This window comes from Nelusetta ayraudi, unplaced genomic scaffold (assembly GCF_046127955.1).
Source record: "Nelusetta ayraudi isolate G7.1 ecotype Tasmania unplaced genomic scaffold, CSIRO-AGI_Nayr_v1 ptg000007l, whole genome shotgun sequence".
NCBI lineage: Eukaryota > Metazoa > Chordata > Actinopteri > Tetraodontiformes > Monacanthidae > Nelusetta > Nelusetta ayraudi.
In genome coordinates, this window is record NW_027466057.1 from 2,765,689 (window position 1) to 2,788,014 (window position 22,326).

Here is a 22,326-nt window from a genome sequence, read left to right on the forward strand (position 1 = left end):
TCGACACCATTGACAATAAGCTTTGCTGACTGCATCATGGTTAACCTCTGCTGCCTTTGCTGCGGTGAAATCCCTCGACCCCGCCCCCCTGCGTCCGAGCAGTCGGGAGCACCGCGGGACACCCGCACCGTGCAGCAGCAGCAGCAGCAGGGGCAGCAGGGGCAGCGGCGGCGGCCGCAACAGCAGCCGACCAGCTCCGGGTCAAACGGTGTCGGGCTGGAGGGTGCACAAAAAGTGGGAGCGAAATCGGCGTTAAAGGGAAATAAGTGAATGAAGATTTGTTTGCACTGTGTCTGAGATGCGAGCAGTGCAGCATGTCTGTCTCCGATCTGGACTCTGCGGAGGACACGGCGGCCAGCGCTACTCTTGATGCTGAGGAAGAGGAGCAGGATGAAGAGGAGGATTCTCCGGCTGAGAGTGATGTTTTAGAGGAAGAGGTAGATATACACGTTCAAACCTTTTGTTGTCTATTCACCCTATTAAAAAAAAAAAAAACCTCAGAGGCATTTAGAACAGCTGGAAACTGCCTTGATGTCTTACTTTAAAAGTTTAAGAAAATAGAATAATAATGTAATAAATTTTGTACTTGTCATTTCTGATGCCATTTTGTTAAATCGATTTGATTTAGGGGCGGAGGGGGGGGATCTGTAACTGATGTAAATCAAAATTCATTTCGATTGGCATTCTTTGCCATGAGCTGTGCTGTGTGCCTATATCGGCATCCTCTCTGAGCCGTCACAGAGATGCTTTCACCTGCAGCCAATAACTCTCTGTGCTCGCTGAAATGTCAGAACAGTCCATTTCACATACAGTGGCAGTGGAATATTATCCAGTCATGCAGAAACTCATACTCTTATTCACAAGCTCGTTCAGTGCACGGTTGTCCAACCATAGCATGATAATTTTCCACCAAGCCAAGAGCTGTTTAGTCATTAACCTGAATGTGAATGTGCTCCGCCATGCTCTGGGTTTTTATTGTCATGGCCTAATGAGTCTGCATCACCGTGGGGCAGATGATGTGAGTTGTCTTACCTAAGATCCATTATCCGAGTAACTGCAGATTCTGTTTTATACTGCAGAAGGCTTTTATTATAGACAATGGCGGACGGGCAAAATATTTTTTTCTCCAATGTTTTCCTTATTTTTGCAAAATTCATATATTTTTGACCCATTGAAAATTGGAAAATTACATTAAAATTTAATGTACGGTTGCTTAATGTGTTTTGTTAGGTGTTAGTGTATTTAATGTATGTGGTTGTGAGGCCTATAGATGACTGACTCTGACATAACAGAATTGCTATCATGTTTGCTTCATAAATAACTGAGGTGGAACCAGCAACGTGACATCCCCACCCCTGTCTCAGTGCAGCAGTGGATGGGCTGCCTGTCAACATAAATCTTCTCACTCCATAAAACAGCAGAAGTAGTCTTTGAGGACACAGGATCTCATTAGGAGGAGTCCTCGTCACAAGAGCACAGCTCAAATGGCAAAAAAATCCCCCCAAAAAATTCCATCAAGAAATTTTGATCGTTCCCAGCCTGACGGCCTTCCATATATTTATTTCTCCAAGCTGTCAAGGTTTTGCGTCTTTCCACAGGCATAAAGGGTCGTGCAACATAGCTACATTTACTGTCAGCATTAGTGATTAAATAGCCTTAAGCCAGTGTCTCAGATGAATGGGGAAATTTGAATTGTGGTCAGCATTTTAAATGTGAGCACTTTCTGTCTCTGTTTGCCTTCAGCTAAACACTCAACACGCACCAGAAAAGGCTGCGTGTGTGTGTCTGTGTTTGAGCCATATCTGTATTTTATTGCAATTATTGTCGAATGAAGGGCCATTTTAGTGATTAATGACTTTGTTATCATCACTAGGTAAACAACCTTTTCTGCTTGTAAAACCAATTCTGAATGATTTTTACATTAATCATTTTTCGTTTACGAGGGATGAGGCAGCATAAAGTTCTAGTAATGTGAAATAATATAATTAAACGGGACCTCAAAATAGAGCGAGCCGAGAGCTTTTTTCCTTTCAGTGGCAGTGTTTCGTTATTGAGTAATTGCGCAGTGTAATGGGTTAAAGTTAAATGGCATCAGCTCCAGTTAGGTTGGTTTCCTTTGAGTGTATTTTTTTCTGCCAAAGGGCACAAAATCTTCTGGAAGAAAAATGAGTGATGACAGCGTAACAGCATTTCTGTGTGCTCTCATGTCTCCATTATAGACCAAAATTGGCTATTAACTCACCCTGTGTTTTTTTCTGCCATAATTATTTTCCCTGTAGATAAACCACAATACTGATCATTATCTAATAAAAACGTAAATCCACCCATTAATCCATAAATTTTCAAAATTGGGCTAGTGTCAAATGTTTGCATTTGCATGACTTTTCAGATATTCATTCTATTCAGGTGTTTGTCTCAATACAATTTTAAGCAAATGGTGTTTGCAGTAGATTAAGAAAACACACTTCCAGGGACAGTGTGGTCAAAGCAATCCCTACGAGGTCTCTTTACGTTGATTTACATTGCACTTAGGGTGTGGAAAAGCTACGCAATTTATAGCGCGGCTGAGTACATTTCCAGTGCGAGTCATAACGTCACCGGCATTTTTCAGGGCCTCATTGCTTTAAGTGCCTCTTCCTTATTATGCTCTCTCTTGCAGCAGCGACCGGTGAAGCAGTCCCTGGGCGCGTGCGTCTGCCGGGAGTCCCACTGGCGCTGCCTGCTGCTCTCGCTGCTCATGTACAGCTGCCTGGGTGTGGTGGCCTGGTGCCAGCTGACCCGCGTCACCAGGATCAACTTCAACGCGGCCCTCACCTCGTCCTTCGCGGCCTCCTTCACCACCTCCCTGCGAGGCACCTCTGGTATGGGCGCCGGAGGACACTCGATGATCTACCACGACAGCCCCTGCTCCGATGGCTACATCTACATCCCCCTGGCCTTCCTGCTCATGCTGTACGTCATATACATGGCCGAGTGCTGGCACTGCAGGGCCAGGAGCGAGCTGCAGCACAAGGCAGACGTGGACAGCGTGTACGAACGAGTTCTGCGGATGCGGCAGGCCCAGCCCTGCATATGGTGGAAGGCCATCAGCTACCACTTTGTGCGGCGCACGCGCCAGGTCACCCGCTACCGCAACGGGGACGCTTACACCACCACGCAGGTGTACCACGAGAGAGTCAACACCCACGTGGCAGAGGGGGAGTTCGACTACAGCCGCTGCGGGATGAAAGACGTGTCGCGCGACCTCAGGGGCTTGGAGGGACACGCGGCAACTCGGCTGCGCTTCACCAAGTGTTTTAGCTTCACAGAGGCGGGACCCGAAAACGATTACCTCAACCAGAGGGCCAGGTTCTTCTCTGAAATCGAGGGCTTGGATGACTACATGGAAGCCAGGGAGGGGATGCAGCTCAAGAACGTCGACTTCAGGGAAAATCTGATAGTGTACGTCGACCCGGACCGAATGCCTTGGTACAATTCCCAGGTTGCCTTCTGGATGGCAGCCCTGTTGATGTTGTCCTGGCCTCTGAGAGTGCTCATCGAGTATCGCACCGCTTACGTGCACTACCGCATCGAGAAACTTTTCGGGATGGAGTACAGCAACAGCAGCCCCTCCTCTCTGGACGAGGACAGAACTTTGAGGAGCAACACCAGCTGCGCGATCCCACGGGTGGACACGCTGGACAGCACTGAAATGGAGTGGCACATCCGCTGCAATCGCCAGGCGATCCCCAGCTACTCGGAGGCCGTGCTCATCAACGCGGACGCGGCAGACTCCGCCTCGGTACGTGACGGCGAGGGCACCTCGTCGTCCAACTGCGTCCTCCTTGAGAACGCGCAGGCTCCCCAGACCTACGGCACTCTGCAACAGCAGCAGCAGCAGGAGGACCGCGAGCAACGCGGCGAGCCCAGCGGACAAGGCGACGGAGGAGGCCACAGGAGGAGGACCATCACCAGCTCCAGCTGCTCCTCCATCTTCTCCTGCCGCAGAGGCCTCTTTCACTCCCACCTCTCCCTGAACACGTCCCGTTTCTCGCTGTGCCGCATGTACGGCTCCCACCGCACCGTAGCCCTGTGGCGGAGTCGCAGCAGCAACCTCACCGATTCGTATGCATGCATGGACGAGCAGTGCTCCTGGTCAGACTCCAGCCAGCTGGCGCTCAATGAGAGCCCACCAACGTACAGAGATGCCCACTTCTTCCCGGTTCTTATCGTGCACCGGTCTGAGGGGTGCAGCACTGAGGATGGGAGGGAAGTGAGGCGCTACTACGTGCGGAGGGGATCATCCTGTGTAGAAACGTCTCTATGAAAGTCCAAAGATATGTCAATAAATGAAGGCTGTTTTGTTAAAAAATAGATTGGAGTGTCTCTGCAGAATGTTGGGACATTCTCAACTATATGTACGTACTATGTACTATGTGACTGGTGACAAGTTCGACAAGTGACAGAAGAGTGTACAATGACAATAGTGACCAAACTATTTGGTTTGAGCACTACAGGATAGAATTCTCAATACAAAACCCAGACACTCAGATAGGGAAACGATGTTGCCACAAGAAATATGTTGAAAATAAAAGATGATGCATGATCAAACCAAAGTCCCATCACTTAGTTGATTCTTTGCGAAGTAAAACCAAAGAGTGTGTTCCTTTTTTTTTTTGTTTGTTTCTGATCTTTATATCAACTTTATTAAACAATGGGCAAGAATTTCTAGATGGAAAATAATTGAGAATTGGAGTTGCAATGAAAGGAATATTGAAATTAATTATATGGGGATTAATATGAGCATGATTTAAGAAAATGAAAAATGTGCTTTGTGCTTTTATTTGAAATTTTGTGGTAAAAAAAAAAAATCATTCATTAATTTTTCACCAAATACTAAGAGTGTAATATTTGTTGTACGTACTCTGACGCATGTACGGCTATGTAAAAGTTTTCTAATAAAAAAAATTACAAACGAACGTGTTTGTTGTGCTACTTTCATTCATCTCAAGTGAAATGGCCACCTTCTTCCAATGGGTTTCAAACTGCTCATTATTGGCAAGTGATAACAGCAGCAATTTTTTTTGTTTAAATCGACCTTATGACATTAAATAAATAAAATGTCGTTACCTTCGTGAGCTGAAAAACTATTCTTCAAAACAAATTGTCCTTTTTTTTTTGCAGAGCATTTGCGGCGAATTTCGCCAACAATTTGACACACCGCCCTGGGTTTTTTTTTTTTTTTTTTTTTAGTTTGAGGAGCACAAGGCGGGTTGTCTGGCGCTTCTCTGACGTCACTTCCCAGGCGCGCGAGACCATGCTAACGGCAGCTAAACAACCAAGTGTCATCGTAAACTACCGCGGAGCTTCACTGCCTGTCAACAACGCTGTCAGGCCGAGGCCGGTGGCCTCCAGCGACCTCGGATTATTTTCTCCGGCCAGTGTTTGCCGACCGCGGCGGACGTTTTGACGCGATTCAGAAGAGAAATCGGGTGTGTTGACGTCCGCGGAACGGGTGCGGATGTGTCGTTGTGTCGCCGCCGCCGTCTGCGCCTCAAGTTGCTTGTTTTCGCGGAAGTTTGCGCCTCTCTCCCCGGGCTATGCAGCGATCGAGTCTGTGAGGACTCTCTCGAGCTGTCGTAGCTAATTTTTGGTAGCAATGAAGCTGCAGTGCGACGTCGAGGTGGTCAATCGGATGCTTCCCACGTTTGGGATGAAAAGTCGGGGCAAAGGAACCAGAGCCGTGCTCTCCATCGGGAAACATTTGGACAAGACGAGTCAACGAAGCAACGTTTACCTGCTCATCTGCACAGCCAAGGACCGAGCAGGGTCAAAGTATAAGGTGGGCTACGTTGGTGTTCTCACTTCTCTGCGTTGACATTACATTACTGTACATTAACATTACAATCTATGTCGAGGAATAAAGGACTGGACGGTGTAGGCTCCCCATGGGCGTCTGGGTCTCTCTGTTCGATGACGTTGATTACTGAATGCCAAGCAGAACATGTCTATTAAATAAACGAGACATGCAGAAAGAAGGGAGGGATGATGTTGAACTCAAGTCTATGAACCCAATAAAACATGTACGTTACGTTTCAAACAACACAAACAATAGTGCAATAAAAGGGGGGACGTGTTTATGGGTCGCTATCACTCGTCTCTATCTAGTTATTGACTAATCTGTCCATAATGGTCCTTATCTCACCATGCATTTGTGCCAGGCCAGTTTTTGTTTGTTTGTGTACGTTTTCTAACACATACATTTTAAACTCCGACATGGGAGTCCTCTCGTTGTCTCCTGTTGTATGATTTGATACATGCAAATCCCTCTGTTATTGTTGGCGGGAATGTGGGGTGTTTTTCTTTAGTTGATCTTGGCTGTAAGAAAGAAAATTGTCCACTTTGTATGTGTTCTTTTCTCCACTTAAGCTTAAAAAGTCCATCGGCTTGATGTTTAATTCAGGAAATCTGAATGAATATGAGCAAAATTCCGGCTTAATGTTTTCCTCATTTTACAATAGTGTTGAAGTATCCGTTAAAAACACAAGTTCCCTTTCTTCTTATCTGTGTAAAAGAAACGTGATCGACCTCGGGTATTATCACAAGTTTTCTTGTCGTTACTTGTCAAGATGGTGAATCACTTTTGTGTGACTGATGCATGGCTGATCTCATGTTGTGCTATGTATTTTTCTCTCTCTCCTTGCAGCTCAGAGACAACATAGAGAAGTTTTTCACTTGGTTTGTGGAGGAAGGGAAGGCTACCGTCAGATTAAAAGAACCAGCTGTCGACGTTTGCTTGAGTAAGGTATGACGGCACGCTGCGATTACAGTTTAGTAAAAATATGTACGCGTGGGAGCAAACACCAGTTGTTTCTTCCCCCACCCCCCACCCCCCTTTTACAACATTATTTTTCGGGTCATTCCTTAGCCGGCGGCTGTTTTGCAACACAGTCACAATGGCGGCTCACTCGTTCATCCCTCCGCCGGTCAGACGGACGCTCGGTGTTGTTTTGACTGGACAGACACCACAGTCACCTCATTGTTTGAGCCACTTTAAAGCCCTCCTGGCTGTTTTGAGGCAGTAGTCAACCTTTCACCCAGATCCTGAACCCGTCACATTGACTGAAGTGCACACAATCTCACAAACCCAGTAGAGACATATTTAACAGGTGAACGATGTAAACGGCCTCGTTCTGCTGCGTGAAATTATCACTCATAAACCAGCTTCAGTGTACGTATTGGCTGGGTTAGATTTTCAGTGCAGTTCCTTTTGTGAGTTTATGTAATACATATTTCCCTGCAACCACTTTGCTGTCACATTCACAGTACTGCTAATACCGCAAGTTGCACCTCATTCCCCTGTATTTGTTTTACTAACAGCACAAAGTTCATTGTGTTCATTAAGAAAAGTGTGCCAAGATATTCTCAGCTGGTGAATTTAGGTTAGTAGTTATTTCAAGGAATCTGGAGAGCATCCCTCAGCTGCACCCGACCCAAGTGCAGCCTCTGAAAAGTAAAGAATTTGATTCTAATAAGGAATTGAACACGGCCTTCCCTCCTGCTGCTGGGAGACCCTGTTAATATTCATATTGGTTCTGTGGATGAGACCCCAGTTGTCCCCTTGAGGATCCGTCCGTGACTTTTTTTTTTGCAGGCTGATACCAGCAGCTTGAAGAACTTTCTGTCGGCCGCTCGCCTGGCAGACAGAGGGAGCGACACGAGCAGCCTTCCCCTCTCCACCCTCACTCCTGTGCGTGCCAAAGACGTCGAACAACCAAAGAAGAAGCTTACCATCGTCTCCAAGAAGGATTACCCGCTCACCTCTAGCTTCCCCTACTCTCTGGAACAGCTGCAGGTGTCCTACTGCAAGCTGTCACGGGTGGACATGCGGATGCTGTCCCTCAAAGGTAACATTTGAACTTTGAGGCATAAAAAAAGTTTGACCACTATACGCCACTTTGTAGTCTTTGCTTGGATCTCCTGGTGATGAAAATGCAATCAAAAACAAGTCAAATAAAGTAAGAAGCTAAATAAAGGCGCAGCACCATTGTGTAGTAATATGCGCTAATTGTTTCTGTTTTGTCTTCTTTCGTCTTCCCAGCTCTCCGCAAGCTGGACCTGAGCAACAACCACATCAAGAAACTCCCGACCACCATCGGCGACCTCAGCTGCCTCTCCGAGCTCAACCTCCACAACAACCACCTGGAAGCCTTCAGCGTGGAGCTGTGCCTGTCCACGCTGCAGCGGACCCTGCAGCTGCTCGACCTCAGCCAGAACCGCCTGCAGTACCTCCCCGCTCAGTTCTGCCAGCTGCGGGAACTCGTCAACCTGAAACTGGACGACAACGAGCTTGCGTGTTTGCCGTTCCACATTGGCAGACTCTCCAAGCTGAGGTTCCTCTCCGCGGCGCACAACCAGTTCGCCGTGCTGCCCAGTGACTTCCGCAAGCTGAGCCTGGAGAACCTGGACCTGTTCGGAAACCCTTTTATCCAACCCAACCCTTTGGACCACAAGATGGAGCTCACGTTCCCCCTCAGTCTTCAGGAGATGTGTTCCAGAGCCGTGGTCAACCTCAGGTGAGTTTTGAACCAGCTCAGTGAATCAGTTGAACTCTTTTGAGTCAATTTCCTAACGCTTCTCTCTCTCGGCACACAGAATACCATACGGACCTCACCTCATCCCCGCCCTCCTGTGCCGGGACCTGGAAGTAGCTAAGACGTGCGAGTGTGGTCGGGCTTGCATCAGTTTTTACATCAAGACAGCAGTGAGCATGAATCTGCACCAAGTCTCTCACACAGTGGTCCTGGTGGACGACATGGGGGGCACAGACGCTCCAGTGCAGCAGCACTTCTGCTCCCTCTCCTGCTACTCTGAATTTTTAGACAACTCCCTGCAGAGAGGCATCAGATAAGAATGGAGGAACCCTCCCTGCTCCCAGAATAGACATGAAACTGTTTGGGATTTTGCATTCTCTGGGGTTTTAGTGTGTGGTGATGCATGAGTACTGGGACGGATCGATGTTTTCCGAACATCCTCCAGTGAAGAGCTATTATTGACTTCATAAGGCTTCCTCTGCATAGGTGCTTCAAGTTGCCTTCTTTTCACAATTCCATTTACATTATTATGCACCTTTCACACATCACATGTGTAGAGGCGAGCATAATGAACTGAAGTGTTGTGGGAATCATGCCTCAGTGTCTAGTTGTTGCTGGGTTTTTTTTACTGTGCTAATGACACAATTTTTAAACTTATCTAAATAAATATATTTGGAGAGTTCAATAAAAAAATATTAAAAAAAAGAAAGACTTTTCTAGGGAGCTTGTTTACGGATGTGATATATATATATATATACACACACACACACACACACACACACACACAAACCACACGTTCGTACCTGTAAAAAGTTTGGACACACCTTCTCATGCAATTTTTTTTTATTTTTACAACTTCCTACCCTGCAGATAGACACTGAAGACATCAAATAAATGAGCAAAATATATGTAATTATGCAGAAAAAGAAAAACACGTTCAATAACTCTAAATATGCTTTTTATGAAAGGTGGCTATTTTGAAGAATTCAAATATAAAATGTGTTTTGAGTTGTTTTACACTTTTATTGTGCTCATTTGTAGTTTTGATGCCTTCAGTGAGAAACTGCAATGTCAATAGTCATGAGAATGAAAGAGTCATCAGTCCAGCTCAAACATCAAGGTGTTCCTGAAGGTGAACCCGGCCGAGGTTCTGTGATCGCTTATGATTATTTCATTTCCATCCTGGTTAATCTCCCGCAATACAGCAGGTGGAGGTTTGCTGCCGTGGTCTGCGCTGTGGAAGGTTTGCTCCGTTGGCAGGTCGTCTTCGTCCATGTTCTCCCTCGCCTCCTGCTGCTTGTCCGAGCCGGTGGCGCCTTCCTCAGAGCTGAGGGCGACCCCGTCACCCGGAGCTCCTCCGCTCGGCTCCGTTGATTCATCCGTGGCCGGCGTCACGCTGAGCTCGTCGGTCTGCCGCAAAGTGTTGCAACAGGCAGCGTTGTTTTGATTTTGAGACGAAGACGAGTGAAGAAGCGCAGCATCGGTTCGCACCTGGAAGCAAAAAACGCATCATTTGTAGTCGTCTTTTATGAAACTCGCCAAATCTGGTCAGCATCATTTATCTCACCTCTTCATTCCCCACTGGAGTCTCGTTGATCACTTCCGACTCCTCCTCCTCCACTGGAGTCTCGTTGATCACTTCCGACTCCTCCTCCTCCACTGGAGTCTCGTTGATCACTTCCGACTCCTCCTCCTCCACTGGAGTCTCGTTGATCACTTCCGACTCCTCCTCCTCCACTGGAGTCTCGTTGATCACTTCCGTCTCCTCCTCCTCCACTGGAGTCTCGATCACTTCCGTCTCCTCCTCCTCCACTGGAGTCTCGTTGATCAGTTCCGCCTCCTCCTCCTCCTCCACTGGAGTCTCGATCACTTCCGTCTCTTCCTCCTCTACTGGAGTTTCGTTGATCACTTCCGTCTCCTCCTCCTCCACTGGAGTCTCGTTGATCACTTCCGACTCCTCCTCCTCCACTGGAGTCTCGTTGATCACTTCCGACTCCTCCTCCTCCACTGGAGTCTCGTTGATCACTTCCGTCTCCTCCTCCTCCACTGGAGTCTCGATCACTTCCGTCTCCTCCTCCTCCACTGGAGTCTCGTTGATCAGTTCCGCCTCCTCCTCCTCCTCCACTGGAGTCTCGATCACTTCCGTCTCTTCCTCCTCTACTGGAGTTTCGTTGATCACTTCCGTCTCCTCCTCCTCCACTGGAGTCTCGTTGATCACTTCCGCCTCCTCCTCCTCCACTGGAGTCTCGTTGATCACTTCCGCCTCCTCCTCCTCCACTGGAGTTTCGTTGATCACTTTCGTCTCCTCTTCCTCCTCCTCAACCTTGGTTGCAGTCTGTGTTTCAGATGAGTTCGTCAAACAAGGGTCAAGATCCTCCTCCCCGTTTCCAAGGTGGCCTGGGTGTTCAGCTGTGATTTTAAACTCTTCTTTTTCGGATGAGATCACTTCCGCAGTGGCATCCGGGCGGCTGTCGGAGGTGTCGCACTGAAAACCTGTTGCGCCATAGTAAATTTCTTTGGCATCCCTGTCAGCGTGGACGCAGTCAGTTGCCAAACTGTCTTCCTCTTTCCCCCACTGCTCTTTTTCTCTCTCAGTTTCCTCCTGCTCTTTCACTTTCTCCTCCACACTGACCTCTTGGGTCTGTTCCTGTTTTGCATCGTCCTCCACGCCTTGTTCCCTTTCTGCCCCTCGACTTTTATCACCACCTTCCACATCTTCTTCCTCCTCGTTCTCTTCATATATTTTGTCCTCTTCTTTCCTCCTCTCTGCCTCCCTGTCATTCTGCGTCTCACACGTCAGGTCTCCGTCCTCCTTTTCCTCCAATGAACGTCCTGTCTCTGGCGAAGGGACCTCTACCTCCTCCTCGTCTCCAACGTCCGTTTGAGGAGGCCCCGTGGCAAAAGGAAAGGTCTCCTTGGAGGGCAGAACGGGCAGCGTGACGGTCAGCTGTCCCTTCTGCTTGTTGAACTTGGCCTCTCCCTTCTCCTCGTCCACCGAGTAGGCCAGAGGCAGCTCCAGCCTGTAGGCCGGTTTCTCAGACTCCAGCAGCAGCCTCCTCTCCTCCACCTCCAGGTTCGCCTCCGTGACTGACTTGAGAAGCGGCACGTCGATGGTGACCACGATCTCTTTGGGCCTCGGGCTCTGGGCCGAGTCTCTGGAACACCTGAAGTCTTGAAGGTCGATGTAAGATCGATATTTTACTGTGTACTTCGGCTGCGTCGGCCCGGTATTTTTCAACGGCTGGATCTGGATATTTACTGGTTGAGCAGCATCATTTGATTTTGTTGCTGGTGTGTGTTTGTTGTTTGTTGTTTTTTCATCCGGGTACGGAAACGCAAGAGGGTCACATTCATCCGAGGGCTCTTTGGTTTCGTATCCAGGGATGGGTTTCCGGACGACGCACGGCTGCGGGGTCCCTTTGTATTTCGTTTTCATCTCTTTCAAATTGTTGCTATCCAGAGTGACGTTGAAAGACTTCTGGATGGCCTGAATGGCCGTGTTGTCCACCAGATCCATGAACCTCTTGTTTCTGCGCGCAATATGCAGCGTGTCCGGGTGGAAAACCACGTCATAAACGGTGAACTTGTTGCCTTTGTTGTCCGTGAATTGCCTCCCCGGGTGCAGGTTGTGAGGTAAGGACCAGTACTGACCTCTGCAGCCTTCCTCTGACACCCCCCGGCTGCTGGTGGGTTTCCCGACTTTGTCGTTGGCGCAGATGTTGACATAACACCTCAGCTTGCCGTCCACACTCGTCCTGAGGGCCTTGAAAGGCGTCGGGTGGACAAATTCAATGGTGTTTCCTCTCTCCTGCTCCAACATTTTGATCTCTTCCTCATACTTCTTCTTGTTCTCGGGGTCTGATATTTCCTGGGCGTAGTCATGCAGCATTTTCCTGAAATTCTCATCTTTAAATGCCTTTGTCAGCCTGTCCACTTCATCCTCCGTCATGTTGAGTTCCTTTAGTTTATCTCCGGCCTCCATGTTGACAAAAAGACAGATAGTTTAGCTGGAGCGGCGCACCTTTAAAGACTTGGCACTTGAAATGTTTCTCAAAATCTAATTTGGAGAATTCTGGGATTAAAGGCTGAAACCAGACCAATAACTCAGTGTGGGGGAAGAAAAAAAAAGCAATTTAAAATAAAGAAGCTTGCATTTCAGTAGAACTAAAGTACTAAAAGGTGAAAGGGGAAACTCCCGACAACTTCGTCCGCTCAAAGTAGAACCTGCTTAATTGTGTTGACGTAACCATGGTAACGCGAGGGACGGTGCAACAGAGAAATATTTCCCGGGCGGAAAACGTTTTTTCGCCGTTTTCATCGCAAGTGAAAGTAAACGAACTGAATATATATATTGAATGAAGTGTGACACCTAATTTGAAGGGGAAAACAATCTGAAGTAAAATCGAGTAGCTTTTCGAAACAGAGATTGGCTTAGAGGTTGCGGGGGTCAGTAATGTCCTATGCCAGCTATCATCGAGCGAAGGCCGGTATCGAACCAACGACCTAATTTCTGCGAGGCGACAGCGCTAGTCACTGCACCACCGTGTCGCCCCGTTCGAGACTACATTCTTTAAATAAAATGAATAAAACGGTAATGGCGATGGAGAACATGTACGTTGTACTCGTTGCGTAAGTGCTGTTATGACACTTTGGTGGCAGCAGGCGTCGCTGTAGACCATCGCCCAGGTGGCACGCAGCCAGTCAATATATCGGTCAGTAAGGCAAGGGGGGCGGGAATGCAAGGAAGAGCCGTGATTGGTCGCGCCCCCGACCAGTTTCCAATTCCACCTTCTGATTGGAAGAGGTGTGCTGTTACTGGGTATGACACCACTGCAGTGGAATAAATTGGAGAGTGTGGTAACGGAAAAAAAGGCATTTCTGTGGTTTTATTGTTTCCTGTCTCATCAACTTTTTATGTACATAATCACGTACTTTCTTTTTTTTTTAAGCTTTTTGCTTTTTGATGTTTCCAACGACCACTTTGACCCAGGGATACAGACTTAGACTGGACAACATTAGCTGTTTGTTTTATATGACCAAGAAGGGACTTTTGAGATGGAGAAACTTTAACATTTGTTCAACAGGCGTGCTGTTCTTTCTGGGATTTGGGGGCTTGAATGAGTAAACTGATGCTGAGGACAGGACGCCAAGTCATCTGACACTATGGGTCTGCGTACAAGGTGTTCGTAAGTGTGGTGCTTGTTGAAAATGTGTTTATATACGAGTTCTAGAGAAAGAAAAAAAAAACATTCATCCAGAAGACCCAGAGGGAGGGAGCGTGGCGTGACGCACGAAGGATGTGGGACAACACCCCTCACTGCATTTCTGCATGAGCCGTCCGGGAAAGATTGCTGACTATTCCGTTCCCACATCTTGGTTTTCCCATATTGGATAATGAGGTCATAAAAAGAGGCAAAGATTGATCCACTTAAAACTGTGTTTATTACAAATACGTATTAAATAATATGAAAAGTTAGACAGATACAATCAATGTATAATCATTGTTCTCATTATTAATAGCCATACTTATATGTTTTGTTTATGTTTACATTTACTCAAATATAACAAATAAATGTATTTCCTCATACATTGAACAATACATTCACATACAGATATTATCAATATAACCTAATATGAGGGCTGAGAAAAATGAAATGTATAAGACAAACTTCATACAAAGGCTTTGGCGAGGGTGCATACATATTATTAATAATATCAAATTTAACAAACAATCCTTTAGAGAGAAAAAAAAAATGTACAAATGAGCATTTGAGAGGGGAAGAGTCCAGTGCATGATTTTTTATTTCTCTTATTCCCATGAGTAAGATAGCAGCAGCCTATTGTGCTCGGCTGCTCCCTGTGATATCCTGGGAGTGGGTATGATGGCAGCGTTTACTGTCTATTTGGCGCTGGCAGGCACCAGCATGCTTAGCGGGGCAAGGCCAGGTTTTGGCGGAGGTGTTTTTCCAGCCGCCATTTTGTTGAGGCTCTGAACGTCGGCCTGCCAGGAGGGAATTTTCTTTGTGGTCATGTGACGGCGTGCATGTTTGGTGAGGTGATCGCTGCGCATGAATCTGCGCTCGCACACAGGACACACAAACTTTTTCTCCCCGGTGTGCGTCCGCCGGTGCCGGGAGAGCTCGTCGGAGCGGGCGAACCTCTTATCGCAGCCGTCCCAGCTGCAGCTGAAAGGCTTCTCACCTACGAGGGGGAGAGAGAGGAAGAGGCGGGAAAGTGAGGAGTCAGCAAATGAGTCACGTTGCAGTCATAAAGGCGGCACGCCACAACAGGCTGAGTCTGACTTAGAACAATGACCTTACGCAAGGCCAAAAATCTCTCGCAAACAACACACGGCAACAAAAGAGACCGCTGCGAACCCCTCACCTGTGTGTGTTCGGAGGTGAGCCTTGAGGTGTGAGCTCTTGAAGTACGTCTTCCTGCAGCCGGGGAAGTTGCAGACATAGTTTCTCCTCCGTGAGAAGTCCATCTTAGTCGCCGCGGTGCCGCCACTGGGCCCCGCCGGCACGTACACGGGAGCTGGGGCCAGAGGTAGCAGCTTGGTGTTGCCCAGGGTCATGACAGTCTGTGGGCAGTGGGGGGCCTGAGAGACGGAGGACTGGGGAGGGAGCACCAGCATCACGGTTCCCTGCGGCATGGCCGAGCCCACAATGAGGGGCTGCTGAACGGGGGAGGTGTTGGCAGAGGCAGACTGGGAGAGGATGGATGCCGTGGTGGTCTGAATGCCGCTGCTGGGCGTTTGAACCGCACTGGGGATGAAGGCTGAGATTATACCTGATTGGCTGTTGACAGGGAACATCTGGCAAATGATTTGGGGGCTGCTGACGGCGGGCTGCGATACAATTGCGGGAGCAGAGGGAGAGGTGGGGCCGTTCTGCGAGTGGGCGTTGACTTGAGCGGGGGTGGAGACAATGTCCATACAAGGAATCAAGGGATGGGCCTGCTGAAGTGTTTTCGCAGCAGGTAGTGAGGGCGCGAGCGGAGCTGGAGGGGACGGAGGCGTTCTCATCTGATCATTCTTTGCCGCGCGCGGCTGTTGCCGCTGCTGATGGCACGTCGCCGCCACTGCTGCCGTTTCTCTGTCTCTAGTTTTCTCTGGATTGGGGGCCACTGGAATGTGGTGTTGGCAGGGGGTGCTGTCTGCGGTGTGGCGGATGACGCTGGTCGCCATGGCTCTGCATGGCTGCGGTAGATGCGAAAGGGGGGAGGACTTTTCAGGAGCGGGTGCCGGGGCGGCTTGGTGCTGCCCCGAGCCGAGGTGCTGTGAGGACACAGCCTGGCCGGAGCTCGACTGGTGCGTCAGAGTCTCGACAAAGCTGGGGCTGTGAGGGGGAGTCATGCACTGCGAAAAAGTAAAAAAGGAGAGCGTCAGACAAAGTGGTCCTGTGCTTGCCGAACGCACCGAAAGGTGACAAGTGGGTTTATGTAAGAATCGCAAGCTCTCTCCGCAATACAGCGTAATTTTTTTTGTTATGACTGTTGACTCAAAAAAGGAGCAGCTCTGTCTGAAGGTCGACACCTACTCACTGTCTCGCCTCGGTTTTTGTCACTGAAGCCTCCCTAACCAACATGAAGTCAATACTCATGGCCCTGAGGTTATCTTTGTGCATTTGCCTGATAAGGCCAAACTCTTGACTATCAGAGGTGAAAAAAAAACTCATTGTGAATCAGTAGCTATCTCAAAGGTTTTGATTGAATGGTATTCCTGGCTGAGAATGTGTTGAGTTACTCACCAGAGAAGAAAGGGACACAAAGTCCTTCGGGGTTTCTGGGATCTCCGACGGCAGCAGGGAGTCGCAGGAGTCCGAGGCCGGGGTTAGGGGTCTGGGCTTGCAGGGGTTGGGCCTGCTGCCGCTAAGGAAGTGGCTCTGGCCCCAGGAGCTCATGCACACCAGAGCCTCGGCTGCCTCCAGGTCTGTGTATTCCAGGCCAGACGTTCTGCTAGCGTGAGACTGCTCGGTGTCATGCCGCCTCCTCTTTGAGTGGGGGCCGCAATGACCAATGTGCCGAGCCTGACGGGAACAAAGAATAAACATCAAACCAAGAATGCAAAATTAAATTCCTCGGATTGAGCCACATCACTGGGACATTGTGTGTGTTTTCCACTGCATGACACACTTGTGTTGATTCCACACCAGCACTTCTCCGAAACAAAGGGGAAAATAAAACTTCCTCCTTTTTTGATCTTTTTTTTTTTTTCTCGATTTTTCATTAATCTTAAACATCCAGACATTTTTTTTTCTTTTTTTGCACGATGCTTTCAAGAAAGAGAGGAGTGTGTAAGGGACAAGGCATACACCCTGGCCCAGAATGCACTACCTTTGGCTCAGCGCCAGGATACCTCCCATTGCCAAATATAGACCAAACAGTGACGTGCTGCCGCGATGAGCCATGTGAAATCCCCATAAAGCGGGTTTGCATCAGGAAGTGGGCTTCACACAGTGAAACTTAAAAAAATAAAAAAAAAATAAAAAAAATTCAAAAAAAATTACGGTAAATGAATCGAGACGCCCTGCGCCACGAAAAACATTCGAAAAGACGACGCAAGTTGTTTACACCAAGATGGTTTCATTGTTTTTAAAGTAAATCGTATTTTCAGGTTATTGTTCATCTCCTGCCTATGTGGAGGAAAAACAAAGCGCTACAGTTGCTCACTACGTTCTTAACAATGGTTTCGTTTTATTTTGATGTGACAAATAATAAGGAAGACGTGATATAATTTAATTTAAAAAAATAATAATAATATATATATATATTTTTTTTTTACAAAAACTATATCCTGTAGTATTTAGGTTGATGGCTTGGTTTTAAGAGCAATGTGCATGAAAATCACTTGGTAAACAAGTGGATGTCTCCGGAGCGCAAAAAATATAAAACGCCGAGCCAAAGTGAGGATAACAGTCAAAAGGAAATCAATATCTTACCTCTTTGGAGTCCATCTCCGAAAAATGTCGAGATGGCATCAAGAAATAAAATGTCTAAATATCACTTTTTGTTGTCAAAGCCGGGCTCGAACAAAGAGACGGCGGTTGCCAGTGCTACAGCCCGTGCTAGGGTAGCGCTGAGGTCGGTTTTTTTCTCTGACTGGCTCCCTTTTCTCTCAGCTGTGTGTGTAAAACATGGGGAGGAGGCGGAGGGGGGAAAAAAAGAAAAACAAAACTAACACGCACCGGCGGGTGGCAACACCGGGCCAATCGCAATTGAGTGTGTGCGGACCCGCAGCCAATGGGAGACGAGAGAGCGCGTGAACAGTGCGTGCTCGCAGGACGGTTGGAGGAAATAGGGTGCGTGGCCGTTGGTGGGCGTGGCCAGGAGAGTCAGCAGTGTCAGGGTAAACCCGATGAACTGCCAGCCGCTAAACTAGGCGAAAGGTCGATCCGGTCTATGAGGCGTTCGCTGGCCGTGGGAATAAGCAAATATAAACAACCCGACGTGCCGATTTCAATGGAATAAAGAGTCTGCAAAAAAAATAAAAAATATATCTGATCGTGAATCACGGACTTATAAAACGAAATACCGCCATCACGTTCATGGAACAGCGAAATGATATGTAATGTTGCGCTCTTGAACGGGACATTTACGCACATATAGTCTCTCTTTTTTCACGAAAAAAAAACAAAAACAAATATTAAGACAAACAGTGCCTGAGTTATTGGTTTATTCATAAGTATCGTTTATTTAATATTTATTGGTAAGTGTAAATGCTCAATTTTAAAGTCTTTATGAAATCAGTCGGCTTTTAAACTTCACAATGTCGTGTGAATTCCGAAGGCGACACGGAAACGTTTTTGTTTCACACAGGAATTATCAAATAAAAATGTGTTTTCCCTTAACAGAACATGAAATGCAACTTAAATTGTTTGTTTGAAAAGCACTAATGTAGTATTATTCATACGGTTGGTTTATCAACGTTTAGCATAACTAAATTCGTAAATTGTTTTGACATTGCACGCTCGAGTCTTCTCCCGTTTTGATGTAATCTAGGTCATCTGTAAAATAAATATACACGCATGCATATATATTTTTAAGCTACATAAACCGGAGTGTATAGAGGAATTTGTGTAGGGCTACTTTTCACATAAGACGTAAATGCAACACCCGTGCCAGATGAAGCGCGGTAAGGTCTTGTTTTTGAGAAAACTGTGTGCAGCTTCTTATGGAAAGAAAAGCAGAAAAAGTAGGCTACTTGACTGTCATCACACTAACATTTTATTCAAGAAGCAGGATCTACAAAACCACAGTCGTTTTTCTTTTCTTTCTACTGAGTGCAATTTTTAACCAGGGTAATATCTTATTAACCCATGGGATGCCGCTTTGTTTTTCTCTTTTGTTTTACAGTAATTAAGGTGGCAAGAGACCATTGTCTTAGATTTGACAGGAACAAATAGTGGCAAAGATTAGATGTTGCTCCTGACCAAGACTCTTCATCTTTAACTTGACGTTTGTTTAGTCTGCGAGCCTTGGCAAAATCAAAGGATCCTGGGTTCCAACCACCCCCAGTGCTCCATTTATCACCATAATGTGTATGTTGTTTAACTTATATTATTCACACAAGTCGACAGGCCTATTACGTTGACGACCAACTTTCCTGGGCATGGAGAAAAACAAGTTGTGCTTGTTCTCAGACTAGAAAATATAAACTTTAAGCCTCATCTCAACATTAATATGTAGCTGGACTATTGACCGGACTCACTGGGATCATTCCCACCAGCACGTCAGACAATTCATACTGGTCTTGACCTACATATCTTGTTACATCACCAACTGTACTGGGACAATGGAGAAATCAACTAATGACGTTCCAAAAGCCAAAAATGTCTAATGTAAATAATAAAAATCACGTTTAAAAGGCTATTATTTGATTTGATTTGATTTGAATTTATTTTGAACATCAATATGTTTTGTTGGGTTAGCTATCAAATCTCCAGCTCAAATTGTGAAATGTACTTTCTTTGTGTTTTTCTCTTAATGATGCTGATTTGAAAATGGACAAATTGTTGTTTGCCGTTTTCTGCAGACGCAGGGATTGCAGCAGGTGTGCGGGCCCAGCCCTGGCAGTGCCGGGGCTGCTATCGAAGGCTGGGCCTCGGTATGACTCACTCATACATGACCTCAGGGAGCAATGAGGGCATCCAGTGCAAGCAGTTCGCGGGGAGAGAGAGAGAGGAAGAGGGAGGAGTCGCAGGGAGAACGAGTTGAATGCAGAAATGACAGGCAGGCCGGGCCTAAGTACAGCAGCCTGTTTGTGATATAAGTGGGGCAGGCCGCTTCAACTTAGTTAGGGAATCTGGAGGAAAGGTTACGCTGGCCCTATCTGGGCCTCCACATGCACACCTCCCCTCACCCTGGTCCGACCAACCCCAACACAGGAACTCGAGGAGCGGATTCGAAAAAAGGGGGAGTTTCCCCCTGAAAGGTTAAATATACCACCTAGAGACAATATTTCACACGCAGCCCCTCAGCTCTTGACAGGCCTGCTATATGTTATGTTATGCCGACACGACTTTTCCTAGAAGTGGCAAATTCTCTCAAAGTTGAAAATGTATCAGTTGACAAGTTTGACCCAGTACTGGCTGAGAAAACTGTACATGTGATGCCTTAAAATGCATGGACTGTAGATGTACTCACTATCCACTTAGGGATGCTTCCCATGTCTGTTCTTTCTCATCAGCTATTGCAGGACCTCCATTGGAGGCAGCCTGACATGGAATCATGAATATTAATCATGTTTGATAGCAGTAATTCTTCCATAAAGATTGTAGAGGCCCTGACTTGATCAGTATCAGTTAAAATAATGTCACTGACGCCAGACTTTGAGGAGTGAATGGGAAGATAGAGCAATGGTCTGATCCAGAAAATGCTCAGAAATGGGCTATAATAATTTTGTCTCGTTTCTGGATTAAATACAATGTGGTTGGGTTTTTTGTATGGAAATTTTTAAGAATGAAATGTTGATTATTAAAAACCCTTTTCAAACATGTCCAGTATTATTTATCCCGACCACCTCATTTAGAGCTTCTGTTAGACTTTATTCTCCCCCTACTTACATCACCACAATGGTTAAAACGCATGTAGTTTCTTCTTGAATTGTACTCTCGGCAAAACATGAATAAAAACAAAAGCAAACCCGTCTTTGCTCCCTCGCAACAGTCAACTTTAGATTCAAGGATGAGTACTATACCATCCAGCACACGTGCCGCCTCCCCCGTCTCCTCCCACTCATCAGAAAATAGTGGCAGCAGGAGTTCCTCCACAAGCACCTGGCTCCTGATTGGTTGAAATGTTGTCCTGGCAACATGAGGAACGGGGAGACAGGTTTGAAAGCTCCCTGGAGGAAGCTCCTCTGAGCATGTGTGAAATCTGATGCATCACAAAATAATTTAGTTTGAATAATGATGTGTCTGGCCGTCTGGATGGGGGAAAAAAAAATAGCGTGGAACATATAGAAATAGCCCCATTTACTCCATGGGGCGCTGGAGACTGCTGTGTGACCTATTGTGAGTGTTTTTCTTTCTTTTAATCTTTTGACTTCATAAATCTATATGGTCTTTCCTTGGCAAGAATTGATTAGTGTGTTTTTTTCCGCATTCGTAGCTTGCATGTAATACTTATCACATTCACGTGTACACTCATTGTTATTGTCAGATGAATTATCTTTTTTTTTCAGTTTTGTTTGAATATGAAAAAATGCATTTAGCATGGACTAAAAAAAATCTCAGGGTGTCAACCATCAAAGTTTAGACATTTTTTGTTATAAATCTAAAGCATGATTTCAAGGCTGGATAAAGAAATGAATACAAAGGGATCTTGACTGCTTGTTGATCTTCGAGCCACGGCATGATTTGCACATAGAGTTAAGTTCTTCACTTTGACGTAATCTCTGTGCTGCAACACTAATCCTGACTGGACCCAAACTAACTTTGCCTGACCTGGAAGGTTCACGGGCAGAAAATGAGGATCCACCAAGTGTTTCAAGACCTGTTGATCAAATGCTGGCCTTCAAAACTGTATTTTAGCAGTGAGTTGATAACTTTTAGTAAGAAGTGCTCACCTTCTCACTCATGTTATTTAACTGCATGTGTGCAGGTTGGTTTGTCTTGCAGAAAGATATCACACATTGGGCAACGTGTCTCCCAAAAGTAACTAAAGAAGGGCCGAGGTGCCACGAGAGGAATGTGTTTAGTTTCAAAGTGTGAAATCAGTGCTGCACTCGGGGTGTTTGAACGGCATCGAAGTAGGTCACTTGTGGTCAGTTCTGCCAGCGCTGTAGCGTGACGTCGCAGCAGCACAAAGTGCTCGACAGAGGGCTGACCATTATCTCAGTCTAAATGAAAAGAGAAACTTATTTCGTAATGAAATATTGATACAACGTATCGTAACGATAAAACTTATAACATATTGATACTGTCAGTATTAATATCTTAATGCTTTTTTTTCTACTTTACCTTCACTGAAGAATGAACACACTATTTTTCTACACTAATGATTCCTTACTGATGATCTCAAACTGCTAACTGTCAACTTAATTTAACAACCTCCACTGGAGGGAAGCTGATCAATAGCTCACCTAAAAAAGTATGTTGTTTTTTTCCTTGATGTGAACTCACACCCTAAATGCTTATGCAGACCTGCGGCCAATGACATCATAGGTCCAACATGCAACAACTCTGAGACACCCATAAAATGCAATCACTTTGTTAGCTGTTTTTTGTGAATAATATGTACCAGATGTGTC

The 22,326-nt window shown here is 46.5% G+C and overlaps 4 protein-coding genes and 1 long non-coding RNA gene across 6 annotated transcripts; 3 read left to right on the plus strand and 2 right to left on the minus strand.

Moving 5' to 3' along the window:
- The first annotated feature begins 152 nt into the window (after positions 1 to 152).
- Positions 153 to 4,974, plus strand: LOC142883190 (transmembrane protein 151B). Its single transcript, XM_076017866.1, has 2 exons — positions 153 to 437; positions 2,660 to 4,974. Exons 1-2 carry the CDS (start codon positions 315 to 317, stop codon positions 4,304 to 4,306), a joined length of 1,770 nt encoding a protein of 589 aa, XP_075873981.1. The 5' UTR covers positions 153 to 314; the 3' UTR covers positions 4,307 to 4,974.
- Positions 4,975 to 5,268: 294 nt separating this feature from the next.
- lrr1 (leucine rich repeat protein 1) lies at positions 5,269 to 9,266 on the plus strand. The gene is made up of 5 exons (XM_076017869.1): positions 5,269 to 5,821; positions 6,686 to 6,784; positions 7,634 to 7,886; positions 8,081 to 8,555; positions 8,635 to 9,266. Exons 1-5 carry the CDS (start codon positions 5,639 to 5,641, stop codon positions 8,888 to 8,890), a joined length of 1,266 nt encoding a protein of 421 aa, XP_075873984.1. The 5' UTR covers positions 5,269 to 5,638; the 3' UTR covers positions 8,891 to 9,266.
- A 115-nt stretch (positions 9,267 to 9,381) lies between these two features.
- On the minus strand, positions 9,382 to 12,854 carry dnaaf2 (dynein axonemal assembly factor 2). Its single transcript, XM_076017865.1, has 2 exons — positions 10,141 to 12,854; positions 9,382 to 10,064 (listed from the first exon to the last, which is right to left on the minus strand). The coding sequence occupies exons 1-2, from the start codon at positions 12,553 to 12,555 to the stop codon at positions 9,672 to 9,674; spliced, it is 2,808 nt and encodes a 935-aa protein (XP_075873980.1). The 5' UTR covers positions 12,556 to 12,854; the 3' UTR covers positions 9,382 to 9,671.
- A 1,142-nt stretch (positions 12,855 to 13,996) lies between these two features.
- On the minus strand, positions 13,997 to 17,696 carry LOC142883191 (Krueppel-like factor 11). Of its 2 annotated transcripts, XM_076017867.1 has the most exons (5): positions 17,516 to 17,676; positions 16,911 to 17,038; positions 16,325 to 16,603; positions 14,958 to 15,933; positions 13,997 to 14,774 (listed from the first exon to the last, which is right to left on the minus strand). In XM_076017867.1, the coding sequence occupies exons 2-5, from the start codon at positions 17,010 to 17,012 to the stop codon at positions 14,473 to 14,475; spliced, it is 1,659 nt and encodes a 552-aa protein (XP_075873982.1). In that variant the 5' UTR covers positions 17,013 to 17,038; positions 17,516 to 17,676; the 3' UTR covers positions 13,997 to 14,472. The 2 variants fall into 2 exon arrangements, with proteins under 2 accessions (XP_075873982.1, XP_075873983.1); XM_076017868.1 differs by lacking the exon at positions 16,911 to 17,038 and having other exon boundaries at positions 17,516 to 17,696.
- A 150-nt stretch (positions 17,697 to 17,846) lies between these two features.
- LOC142883193 (uncharacterized) lies at positions 17,847 to 20,569 on the plus strand. The gene is made up of 2 exons (XR_012926022.1): positions 17,847 to 18,768; positions 19,609 to 20,569. It is a non-coding gene; the product is annotated as an uncharacterized LOC142883193 (long non-coding RNA).
- The last annotated feature ends 1,757 nt before the right edge of the window (positions 20,570 to 22,326 follow it).

Excerpts from the sequence above, each read along its gene's own strand:
- LOC142883190 (XM_076017866.1), top strand. The coding sequence starts at position 315 with ATGTCTGTCTCCGATCTGGACTCTGCGGAGGACACGGCGGCCAGCGCT. Across the intron at positions 438-2,659 it reads GTGATGTTTTAGAGGAAGAG|CAGCGACCGGTGAAGCAGTC; the intron begins GTAGATATACAC and ends TCTCTCTTGCAG.
- lrr1 (XM_076017869.1), top strand. The coding sequence starts at position 5,639 with ATGAAGCTGCAGTGCGACGTCGAGGTGGTCAATCGGATGCTTCCCACG. Across the intron at positions 6,785-7,633 it reads TCGACGTTTGCTTGAGTAAG|GCTGATACCAGCAGCTTGAA; the intron begins GTATGACGGCAC and ends TTTTTTTTGCAG. Across the intron at positions 8,556-8,634 it reads AGAGCCGTGGTCAACCTCAG|AATACCATACGGACCTCACC; the intron begins GTGAGTTTTGAA and ends CTCGGCACACAG.
- dnaaf2 (XM_076017865.1), bottom strand. The coding sequence starts at position 12,555 with ATGGAGGCCGGAGATAAACTAAAGGAACTCAACATGACGGAGGATGAA. Across the intron at positions 10,065-10,140 it reads CTCCAGTGGGGAATGAAGAG|GTGCGAACCGATGCTGCGCT; the intron begins GTGAGATAAATG and ends TTTTGCTTCCAG.
- LOC142883191 (XM_076017867.1), bottom strand. The coding sequence starts at position 17,012 with ATGCAAACCCGCTTTATGGGGATTTCACATGGCTCATCGCGGCAGCAC. Across the intron at positions 16,604-16,910 it reads ATCCTGGCGCTGAGCCAAAG|GCTCGGCACATTGGTCATTG; the intron begins GTAGTGCATTCT and ends TGTTCCCGTCAG. Across the intron at positions 14,775-14,957 it reads TCACCTCCGAACACACACAG|GTGAGAAGCCTTTCAGCTGC; the intron begins GTGAGGGGTTCG and ends TCCCCCTCGTAG.